Below are 12,701 nucleotides of genomic sequence, written 5' to 3' on the forward strand. Positions count from 1 at the left end.
TGGCCCATTCTGAACCATGTGGTTCTCTAAGCTCAGGGTTCCTCTCCAATAATGCAGCTCACGCGCAATCAGGGGACTATGGAGACCCATCCGCACCACCCCCACGGGATGTGTAGGCAAAGAGGCACGATGCCAACATGCTGATGCTCATGCTGCTTGCTGTGCCGTGAGCAATAAAACCCTTTCTTTGGCTTAGGACTCTGTGTCTTCTGCCAGCATCCATGACACTGTGGCAGGCTAACTGCAAGTAGGGGAAAATTGCAGACCCTTCACAGTTCTTTATTAAAATTCCTAAAACTGGACACTAAAGAGTGAATTTTGATGCACGTAAACTATATTTTCACCAACAAACCAGATTTTAAAAAGTATTTAAAAAATCTACACACAAAAAAAGACATCACTGCCCACTGATTTATAAAAAGAATGCAATCCTCAGGGAGCATATGGAAAATTTCCATACCTTCCACTCAATTTTGCTGTGAACCTAAAAGTGCTCTAAAAATGAAGTCTATTCAAAAAAAAAAAAGAATGTAAAGTGTCTTTTCCCCTAAGGCATTCATATTCTATTTCTTTTTTCTTGTTCTGAAGTATTTAACAATGAACTCAAAGTAGTGTTTCTGTTTGCCCATACTCTCCTCCAAAAATTAATTTGTAATGGTTTTCTTTAGTCAAAAGATTATCACCTAGAATAGAAAAAACCTGTAGGTCAGAGATTTAAGCAGCCTGATGCAATGTAATAATAATTCAATCATGACAGTATTTTGAATTAAGGATCAACACTATTTTACATGAATCTGTGTAACTGGCTTTTTTGTTTGTTTGTTAAGATTTTATTTTTCCTTTTTCTACCCAAAGCCACCCGGTACATAGTTGTATATTTTTAGTTGTGGGTCCTCCTAGTTGTGGCATGTGGGATGACGCCTCAGCGTGGTCTGATGAGCGGTTGCCCAGGATCTGAACCAGCGAAACCCTGGGCCGCTGAAGCAGAGCCTGAGAACTTAACCACTCGGCCACAGGGCTGGCCCCTGTAAGTGGCTTTTAAGCATACGTTTTAAAAGGAGTGGGGAGCTATTTTTGTTTGGGGTTTTCTATCACTAATATATAACTGCCATTGATAAGCTCGGGTAGCTGATCCCCTAAACCCAGGTCAGCCTACACGAGATTAGACTGCCCAGCCCTTATTTACGAGGGTAACACCAGCTGTCCCCATAACACGGAAGGGCTGGAGGACATCTCAGCAGGACAGCCAAAGAGACCAGGATCCGGCGGCACAGGTGCCGTAACCCGCTGAGCCCTCCGAGAGGAAGCGCTTCCGGCTCTGGCTGAAGCAGCTTCCAGAGGAAACACCACTGAGCAGCTCCTCCCTGAGAGATCCCAAAAGCATAAGAGTGGTGGCCATAAGCTGGCCTGTATTTTTTTTTTTTTTAAGATTTTATTTTTCCTTTTTCTCCCCAAAGTCCCCTGGTACATAGTTGTGTACTTTTAGTTGTGGGTCCTTCTAGTTGTGGCATGTGGGACGCTGCCCCAGCATGGCCTGAAGAGTGGTGCCAAGTCTGCGCCCAGGACCCCAACCAGCGAAACCCCGGGTCGCCAGAGCGGAGGGCGCGAACGTAACCACTCGGCCCCTGGGGCTGGCCTGTATTTTTAATTGATGCTCTGTGATTCTGTATCTCACTGGAACTCTACTCAACAAGAGGAGAAAGAACATAATTTATTTCTCTAGAATCAGAAAATTAGTCTGTTACCAGAATAATATGCAGGCTAAGGATTGATTTCTTTCTTTAATGCCCTTCGGAAATGCAATTTGCTGTAAGGACCAACAGAAGCCTATTATGCAAACAGAGTGGTGGGACAAAAACAATGCATTCCAAATAGAAAATACCAAAGGATTTATTTCCCCTAGAATTAGACATGTCGATTCAAAAATCCACATAGAAAAATAACCAAGAATAATTTTTAAAAACTGGAAAAGAAGAGTAATGAAAGGTAGTACCCCAATAGTTATTAAAAGCACACTAAAAAGCTTCAATAATTAAAATAGTATGATGGTGATGACAACTGAATAAAAATATTAAAAATTTTCAGTAAACATACTGTTGATAACAATATTCTGTTCTTATGCTAAAACTTAAATGTGTGTACGCATGTGTACTTGAATAAAGTAAATTATCAAGCATGTAGATTTCATTAGGACCCATGAACCTTTCTTGAGGAATGCAACAAAAAATAAACTAAGAGCAAGACAGAGCTCAAAAGAAAGAAAAACAAAACTAAATCATAAGGACGAGTATGAGCACTGAATCTTTTTAACTCTATGACTAGTATTAATACACCGTTAATCATGTAAGGATCACAGTTACAGAACATAATTCACATGTTATTTGATCTAAAATATAGAAATACTCTAACAGAAGATGGGAAAGGCGACTTCCGTTTCTGGCTATCATGCAGAAGCTGCTATCAGCCTAACCTACTAAAAATAACTAAAAAGGTTAATTAAAGTAAAAATTGTTTTATGACACTAATGAACAACCACATAAGCCAGGACTAGACAGCCAAGGTCCTGGGCGAAAGCAAACAGGCTGAATAAAGCCGACACTGCAGGGAACTTCCCCTGAGGCATGTGCTGACTCTTGAGTTGTGCATCTACCCCGGGCGAGAAATTAAACAGAAAGCAGCTTCTAAAAGGCTAAGATCCAAGGAGAGATGTTGGCGGTCTCACAGCGCTAGTGAGAATAACCCTCCTCCTCATTCTAATCACCCTGGCTGTTCTTCAGGAATCTTCCTGCTGTTCCTCAAACACACGAAGCTCCCGTCCCCCGACCCGAGGCCTCTGCATCTGCTGTTCTATCAGGACTGCTCCTGCTTTCGATATTCCTACGGCCTGAGCTCTTTTCCCATGTCTCCACTCAAATTTCACTCCTCAAAGAGCCCTGACCACCCTAAAACAAACCTGTCTACACCCGCGAATTTCCATTCCCTTACTCTTCTCACTTTTTCTTAAAAATACCTGTCACTACCTATACTGTTTATTTATTTGGTTACTTACTGTCCTTACTCCTATTATAATGTAAACAACATGACTGCTGGGACCCCTCACTCTCGCTTACAATTGTTCCACTGGGGTCTAGCACAGTGCGGTTCAGACTGAGCACTCAATCCAGCTACCACTGGGGGCCGGGCGAGTGGCTGAGTGGTTAAGTTCACACGCTTCCACTTCAGTGGCCCAGGGTTCACCAGTTCGGATCCTGGGCATGGACCTACACACCGCTCATCAAGCCATGCTGTGGCAGCATCTCACATAGAAGAACTAAACCAACTTACAACTAGGATATACAACTATGTACTGGGGCTTTGGGGAGAAGAAAAAAAACCCAGGAGATTGGCAACAGATGTTAGCTCAGGGCCAATCTTCCTCATCAAAAAAAATAAATAAATAAAATAAATATATATAGCTACCATTGATAGGCTTGGGGAGCTGCCCCCTAAATCCAGGTCAGCCTACATGAGATTAGACTGCCCGGCTGTTAATAAATGAATGCATTTATTTTTAGGCAATGAAAGAAATACATAAACTAATCAAAATAGAAGCTGGAAAGAACCTGGATCCTATATGCTATGGATTGAACTGTGTCCGTCCGAAATTGCACATTGAAGCCCTAAGTGCCAGTGTGACCGTATTTGGAAACAGTGCTTTTAGGAGGTAAAGTTAAATGAAGTCCTAAGGGTGGAGTCCTAACCTGACAGGATTGGTGGCCTTGTAAGAGGAAGAGAAAGATCTCTCTCCTTCCCCTCTGCCACGTGAGGACAGCGTGAGAAAGGGGCCATCTGCAAGTCAGCAAGAGAGCCCTCATCAGAGCCCCAAAATGCTAATCTCCATTTCCAGCCTTCAGAACTGTGAGAAAACAAATTACTGTTGTTTAAGTCACCCACTCTATGGTATTTTGCTACCGCAGTTCAAGCTAATCCAGATTTGGATATAAACAAATTGTAGTCACTGATCAAGAAAAAGAATACTTGGCCCTTTGTTCAAATATTTCACCCATCAACCCCAATGGGACACTTTTGTTTACTTTTCATTTTGAAATAATTATAGATTCACAGGATGTTGAAATGTAAAATGTAAAAGGAAAGTCTCTTACATAACTACGGTACAATATTCAAATCAAGAAATTAATGTTATTTAGCTTATTTAGACTTCACCCGCTATCCATGACCTCCTGTGTGTATGTATATACTTTTATACAATTCTATATCACACATCTAGTCTGGCATGACCCCACCACAATCAAGACACTCAACCGTACCACAACCACAAGACTCCCTTGTGCTACTCCTTTACAGCCCTAACCATCCCCTCTCCCCTACACCCCTATCCCCTGGCAACCAGTAATCCATTTTCCATCTCCATAATTTTGTTATTTCATTAATATTACATAATTGGAGTCATGAGGTACATAACCTTTTGTTATCGGTTTTTCTTACTCAGCATAACTTCCTTGAGGTTCTCTCAAGACATTGCGTAAATCAATAGTTTATTCCCTTTTGCTGCTGAGTATTATTTCATGGTATGGATGTACCTTTTATCCCTTTTTTTTGAGGGGAGGGCAGGTAAGATTTGCCCTGAGCTAACATCTGTGCCCATCTTCCTCTGTTTTGTATGTGAGACAGCACCACTGCACGGCTTGACGAGCAGTGTGTAGGTCTGTGCCCAGGATCCAAACCCGTGAACCCCAGGCTGCTGAAGCGGAATGTGCAAACTTAACCACTACACTACCAGGCCAGCTCCCCTTTAACCCATTTTTAATTGGGTTGTTTATCATTACAGTCATGTGTCCCATAATGACGTTTTGGTCAACAACGGACTGCATTTACGACAGTTCTTTTGCTAGTCCAGGCTTAAAAGCTTTTAATTTGCTTCCCAGGTCTCAGGTCTTTCCTCCACAGGACACGGGTTTTTGAAGAGAGATCCCAATGCCATCTCAAGGCTGTATCTCTACCCTAACAGGCTTGCTATGACCTGTAGTAATGACTTCCCCATGCCTGCTCAGCCCTCACTCACCAGGGCAGTGTCTTCTTGTCCCTTCCCTCACAACCATCCAGGGCTCCTTCCCTTCATCCAATAAGGTAATTGTGTCTGGTTTAGAAATGGAAGGTCCTGCTTAAAAGATAATGTGATATGAAATTATAAGCTCAAAAGTCCTTAGGTTCAGATTTGGTTAAATTTATAATTAACCATGGATCAAAATGGTACTTTATAAAGCCTAAGAGCAAAGCAACACGAGGGAGTTGAAGAACACTCATATTAGGGTAACCTCAGGACCATAAGAATTGGACACCAGATGGTTAAGAACAGGACTTAATACAATTTAAATTCATACAAGCTCCAGTGAGAAGAAGTCTTGTGTAGCGGTTGAGACACAGAACCTGGATCCAGATTGCCTGGGTTCAAATTGTGCCTCTGATGCTGCGTTATCTCAGCAAATTATTAACCACTCGTGCCTAAGTCTTCCCATCTGAACTGAGGATAACAATAGTATGTTTCTCACAGAGTTGTCGTGAGGATTAATTAATAATGTACAATGCTCAGAATAATACCTAAGCACATATACAATTATATGTGTGTGTATATATATATATACACATAATATGTGTATTAGCTATTAATTTTTATCGTTATCAATTTGCTGAGAGGAGAATAAGAGGCTTCCTGAGACATCCTCAGATCCTTTCTGAGATATTCATTCAATATTAAATGCAGCGTTCTCATATTTTAACTTTCAACCACAAAGCAGGTGGAACTGAATATGTCTGTGATAGGAAACAGAAGGTGTTTACCTGCGTTTTAAATAAACTTTGTGGCTCTATCTCATACTATATAAGTTCTCCAGCCTGCTTCAATTTTTAGAGAGACTCGGAACCCCTGTGTCTAAGTAGTCTCCTTGCAGGTGGATCAGAAAGGCGTGGTAAGCACCTACATCAATTCTGAGCTCAAATACAATGTGAAATCTAGCTTCTCGATTTCTGTTGTAAGCAACCCAGAATTTAAACCCAGCCCCTTGAATACTAAGGAAACAAGGAAATTACAGAGCCTGAAAGGACAAGGCAGATGGGAGGGAAGAAGTGTTAAGTGGAGGGGCCTATTTCTAACCTAACAAAGTGTAAACCATGCCTTTGGAACAGGGAGAAAAAATGTATCCAGTTTCTCAAAACATCTTCCTGAAATTGGCAGTAGAGACAGTGAACATGGTTTGAGACGAAGAGCCTTACCCAGCGAGACGAAGTTGCTGTAATTCTCCCACATCACATCCCGATACAGGTCCCTCTGAGCCGAGTCCAGGCACTCCCATTCTTCCTGTGAGAAGTCTATGGCCACGTCCCTGAATGTCACCGAACTCTGCAAAAATAAAACGCATGTACTACTTGTGAAAACAAATGAAATACTTTTAAAATAGAAAGAGAGGAGATTGAGGACTGCATTGCAGACAGGGGGTCACACATCAAGCAAACAGGGTAGGGCTGAAAACTTATGACATCCATAGCGGACAGTAAGAAAATTAGTGTCACTGAAGCAGAGTGCTACATGTCTTGAATAGTCAGTCCTGTGGCTACATGTAAGATTAAATTTTTACCCAAAACTATCTGGAAATAAATAAAATAATCAAAAAAAGTCCCAATGAAACGCAACAGTGCACACAAGCCTTCTGCAAGCTGTGTGTCCACCACAAACTCTTAAGAAATATGAGGTCTTCCACTTTTTTTTCCATTTAAGGATCATGAAAAAAAAATTGGTAGAAATTTCTCCTGGATGTATTACAAAATCTCTAAGGAAATAGACTCCAGTCCATAAAGTCAGATTTTACTATAAATATTTTCCCTTTTATGACCAATTCTTTTTTTTTTTTATTGGGCCATTTTCCAGGATTTATTTTCCAAAGGTAAAGTTTTAATTTAAAACACAATATTACACACTGTCGTCTCTTTCATATTTCAGGAAAGCATGATCTTGTTAAAACAGTTATTCAAGTTGAAGAACATTGCATTGCACTAATTATTTTGAAGCAACAGCAATTTCCAATTTACTTCAATGAAATTTAACTTCCTCATAACATGTTAACATACGTCTATTAAGATATTACAATGTATGACCAATTCTTTAGTAAACATTTAAAAATTTCGACATGGTAATCCACATCTTGAATATTTTAGATTTAATCTTTCTCTGTTTTTTCTATTTAGAGATTTCAAGTCAATATAAACTCAAAAATCTTCCTCAACTACATGGTCTACACTACCTATTACTTATGCATCTGGGTGACCTTCTTCTCTTTGTCACCCATCATCTCTCACTGAACACCTCTCCTCATTCTCAAGTGAGAGGACACTGAATCGTGAAGACATCCGTCTGGACCAGAGCTTTCCAATGAGGACTGATTTTACTCCCTAGAAGACAAGGGGCCATGTCTCGGGACAATTTTAGTTGCCACAACTGCAGGGAAGGGGTGTGAGTGTTACAGGCATGTGACGGATAGAGGCTGGGATACTGTTAGACACCCTACAATGCAAAGGACACACAAAATAAAAGATTTCTTGGCTCAAAATATTAATAGTTCCAAGGTTGAGAAGCCCTTCTCTAGACCAGCACATCCTGTAAAACGACACAATGCACTCTGTTCCTGGTTTTCTTCTCTCAGGGTCCCCCAGAGATGATTCTTGATCTCTCCATTTGCAGTCCTGTTCTGATCGCCTCCTCTTCACACCATTGGTGGCGGGGGGGGCGGGGGCCCTCGCCCTAAGCTGTATGAGATGGCTGAACACCCGACACCAGAGAGATGAGCCTGACGGCAGTTTATCAGTCAAATACACTCACAGCCGGGGGAAGAAGGACACCACACGTCATGCAGGGCCACACAGGGGTTGCACTCAGGAATACAGTGAACAAGCAGGGTGTGTGGGAGGCAGGCTTTGTCGTAAATAGAGGGTGAGGTGTTCCCTGGTTCCTGCAGGAGGACATGACTGGCTTGTGTGAGTAATTCTGCGGGCTGGCAGGGAGGTGAAACCCATTAGGTTGAGGACCAGGATGAGTTTAGCTGGTGTGGCTGATGGGGGAACTGGCCAGGTAGGGAGTCTTCTCCACTGGCTGAGGGACATATCTGGTGAGAGCAGGGGAACTCATGGGTAGGCCTTTGAGGCCTCGACACAGACATCAAGGCAGCACATGAAATTTTAGGTCTTCAGAGGCCCCAACCACATCCCTACCTAATCCACCCGATCCTAAAAGCATTACAACCATAAGATCTCAACACGTACAGAGACTGAGAGCAGCCTACACTGAACCCCATCTTACGCACTTGGAAAGCTCAGGGCTGTGGAGAAGTTTCGAGTTTTCCCTGTGAGCAGTCAAATAGGGCCAAATTCTCTTTCACCAAATCACAGGTCTTCAAGGAAAAGTCAAAACAGGGATCTCCCACTTAACATCAATAATCCATTCCTGCAAATCAGGCGCTGTCACACTACATTATGAACCAGCTGCCTATTTTCCCACCATATTAAAGCAAAGAATTATAAGGCATTATACATCAATTCTAACCCTCCAACTAGCTTCACATTTCCCCCCAATAAAGAATGACAGTACTGGTGCCAGCCCCATAGCATAGTGAAGTTTGGCACGCTTCACTGTGGTGGCCTTGGTTCATGGATTTGGATCCTACACCACGTGTCAGCCATGTTGTGGTGGTGACCTACACAAAAAGTGGAGGAACGGGGCCAGCCCCATGGCCGAGTGGTTAAGTTCCTGCGCTCCACTTTGGCAGCCCAGGGTTTCACTGGTTCAGATCCTGGGCACCGACATGGCACCGCTCATCAGGCCATGCTGAGGTGGCGTCCCACATAGCAGAACCAGAAGGACCTACAACTAGAATATACAACTATGTACTGGGGGGCTTTGGGGAGAAGAGGAAAAAAAAAAGAAGATGACTGGCAACAGATGTAAGCTCAGGTGCCAATAAAAAAAAAAGTGGAGGAAGACTGGCACAGATGTTAGCTCAGGGTTAATCTTCCTCAGCAAAAAAAAAAAAGGAAGAAGCTAATACACATGGGTCAGTGCACACATGATATCTTTGGCTTTGTATTTTCATTGTCTCTTTTACTGAACTCATTTTTCTCATCTGTTTTGTTTCTTTCTCCACAATTTTCTTCAACACTTTTCCAACTGTTTAGGAACTCATTTTATACTAGACAAAAACAATGGCCATATGTGAGGTGCACTATGAAAATGCACAAAGGCAGGGATGGCTCACACTCACTATCATGCTCGGATGCCTCTTTTATCACCAGCAGCCCCAGATGCACACATCCCCTTTCAAGATACTTGTGTGCATTTCAAAACATCTGCCAATGCTTCTGACAGTCTAGCAATTAAACTTGGAATATGACAAGACTCTTTCTGCATATTGTTTTTTGTTAAAAAATGTTGCATTGAACTATACGATTTCACTTACATAAAGTTCTAAAAATAGGCAAAATTAATATATGGTATTTGAAGTGAGGGCAGAGGTTACATTTGGACTGGGTGGGGAGGGGGTGGCTCAAGCACAGCATCACAAGTGCGAGTAATATTCTCTTTCTTGACTCGAGTGCTGGCAGCATAGATGCACTCAATTTATGAAAATGCATTCAGCTGTACACTTACGATTTGTGCACTTTTCTCCATGTACATTATATGTCAACGAAAAGTTCAAAAAACTTTAAAAAAAGGTCAAATTGTGTATTGGGGACATAAATTTTCCTACACACAACTAAACTAAAAATCACTGTACTCAGAGAAATACGCTTTCTCTGAAGTTGAAGTATTAAAAACAAAAGCTATTCTGTTGGAAAATGTTAACAGAGGGGACATCCTGCAGAGAATGCCTACATTTTTCGCAAGCATTTCACTTTTGCTCCCTCATGGCTCTTGACAGATGATTTTGTAGAGAGCAGATGCTCCACATTAGTGGAGAAAAGGGAAGGATGCACGGAGAGGATACTGAGCTATTTGTCCCCAACTCTCACAGGAATGAGAGGAACTAGAACAGGTTCTTAGATGGAGTTCTGCTAAATAGGAAATTTCAAGATAACAAATGAGTATGTAGACACGACCTAGAAATTGACAATATCTCAAAACAGAGAAAGAGGGGCCAGCCCCCTGGCCAACTGGTTAAGTTCACACTTTGGCGACCCAGAGTTTCACCAGTACGGATCCAGGGCGCGGACCTAGCACCACTCATCAGGTCATGCTGAGGTGGCGTCCCACATAGCACAACCAGAAGAACCTACAGCTGGAATATACAACTACTTATAGGGGGGCCTTGGGAAGAAGAAGGAAAAAAAGAAGATTGGCAACAGATGTTACCGCAGGTGCCAATTTTTTAAAAAAAAAAAAGGAGAAAGAAACATCAGCTTACATGGGCCATGGTTTCAAACTGCAAGAACCGGTCAGTCCTTCTCCAGACTTCTCTGTTGGAGAACAGCAGTGTCCAGAAAAGCCAGATCTGGAGGAAGAAAAGGAATCCATGAAACCAGATGTGCCTCAGAGCTCCCCAAGTGACTTACATTAACACAGCTTTTTTTCTCTTCCATTCCTGCTTCTCAACTATTCCCACCACTATACCCACACCAACCCCAGACCCACACAAACTGGGGGAGAGTATAGGGAGTCTGAAGCAATCCAGAGCCTGAAGAAATCCAGATGGACAACGACAGACTTGGGGTAGAAGCCAATACTTCTACAAGAGGATTCTCACCAATTCTCTGTTTGGCAATGCGGATCTGGTCCTGACACTAGAGGACTCCAACTTGTCCTGAGCAGCTCTTCCTCCCTCTAGCACAACTTTTCAGGGCTCAGAAAGGGCCACAGCATCCAAATAGAGCCTCCTTTGAGCCCCCAGGATCCTGCCTGAGCTTCCTGAACACAAAGACTGAAAAGCACACGGATTGAGCCTGGCAGCTACGGCCCCTGCAAGGCCACACTGGCCTTTTCCCCACCAGGACAGCTCACTACTGTTTCCCAAGCAGGACCTCTCAGACCATGACATCCTCTGCCAACCCCTCTCTTTCAGGATCCAAGCTGGGGAGGGGGGGATCCATGATGCTGTGGTTAGTCCCCAACAAACAGTCACGGAGAACTTGTGTGTGATGGGCGTTGCTCCTCAGCACTGTTCTGCAATGTAGTGCTTCTCTCCTTCCAACAGCTCAGGAAACGGATGCTCGGGAGCCCGATCATTTGCCCCGATTCAGATAGTAAGTGGCAGAGCTCTGTTCTGCATCCACATGTCTCTAACTAAAAAGCCACCTTTCAACTTTGGTTTTTGCCTCTGAAGGCTAGCATTTCTATTGCAAGGGCAATTCACCAAAAAACAGAAATCCCCTTTCAAAAGATACTGAACCTCATCACTAATTAAGGAGATGTGTGTTAAACAATCAAAAAAATATCTTTTCCAGTGACTAGATGGGGAGATCTAAAAGACTAATGATGCCCCGTCTCAGCAGGGTCACAGGGAAATGCACACTAGGTTGGTCCAAACTTAGAATGGTGAGAAGCACCATTTAGACCCTGTAGCCCTGAAAACCCCGTGAAGCAGAAACTCCACTTCCGGGACCAAAGGAACTATTTGTACATGTACCTAAAAATGTCTGCAGAGGGATGCTGAAAAGAATCTAGTCAGAGAAATGATTAAATAAACTGTAATGCATTTATACCACTGAAAACCATGTAAATATTAAAAAGTGACAATGTTGCCACAATTTTGATGAAATGAGTGAAGCCAGTGTGTTTAAAATGAAAAAAACAGGAGCCGGCCGGTAGTGTAGTGGTTAAGTTCGTGAGCTCCATTCTGCTGCCCAGCATTCACAGGTTCGGATTCTGGGTATGGATCTAGCACTGCTCGTCAAGCCACACTGTGGTGGCATCCTACATAAAATAGAGGAAGATTGACACAGATGTTAGCTCAGTGACAATCTTCCTCAAGCAAACAGAGGAAGACTGACGACAGATGTTAACTCAGGGACAATTTTCCTCAAAGAAAAAAAACAACCTCAACATATGTGACATTAAACTATTTTGGCAGGAAAAAAAAATCACACATATGCCTAGAAGGACCAGTCAAATGTTTACAGTGACAGCCAGTGACGCTCACCACCATATTAAATACAGCGTGAACCTCAAGTACACAAATACTCCAAAGAAGGAGACTTTCCCAGTTCAAGGGTTTCTTTCGGTCTTCTGCTGAACTGAGAAAAAAGCTGAGGATACTCTAAAAACAGCTGTCGTTTTTCCTGAGTGACTTTTCTACTTCAGCTTCTAATTCACGAACCAACTCTATGATTTAATTTGCCCCTGGATGTTGGAGTACCACCCAGAAGAGAACGGCAAAAAGCCCGTGACGGACGTCCTCAGCAATGATGGCCATCTCACGGCTGCTGCCTTTCATGTCCTTCTGACAAATGACTTTATTTTGCTTCTTAGTCAATCCTTTGGGCTAAGATGTCTATGAAGCCCTCCCCTGGCTGCTGGATCTTCCTGTCCTACTACTCTCACTTGGCATTGAACATCATTAAAATAAACATTGTAAGGTATAAATCCTACTGTATGAAATCCATTTACCTCCAGACCCCACAGCTTCAGTATGACCGGGACATAACTTGACAGTGCTTGCTGTCAT

The 12,701-nt window shown here is 42.6% G+C and overlaps 1 protein-coding gene across 1 annotated transcript in view; it reads right to left on the reverse strand.

Annotated features, from left to right (window-relative positions):
* The window catches only part of LOC124250393 (zinc finger protein 184-like), a 59,517-nt gene that overhangs the window by 8,414 nt on the left and 38,402 nt on the right, over positions 1 to 12,701 (reverse strand). Inside the window, exons 6-9 of the mRNA XM_046682190.1 lie at positions 12,644 to 12,694; positions 10,446 to 10,532; positions 6,271 to 6,397; positions 5,063 to 5,161 (exon numbers count right to left, since the gene is read on the reverse strand). Of these exons, the coding sequence (XP_046538146.1) occupies positions 5,063 to 5,161; positions 6,271 to 6,397; positions 10,446 to 10,532; positions 12,644 to 12,694 (364 nt within the window). The remainder of the gene's footprint in view (positions 1 to 5,062; positions 5,162 to 6,270; positions 6,398 to 10,445; positions 10,533 to 12,643; positions 12,695 to 12,701) is intronic.

Source organism: Equus quagga, chromosome 13 (genome assembly GCF_021613505.1).
Source record: "Equus quagga isolate Etosha38 chromosome 13, UCLA_HA_Equagga_1.0, whole genome shotgun sequence".
Lineage (NCBI taxonomy): Eukaryota > Metazoa > Chordata > Mammalia > Perissodactyla > Equidae > Equus > Equus quagga.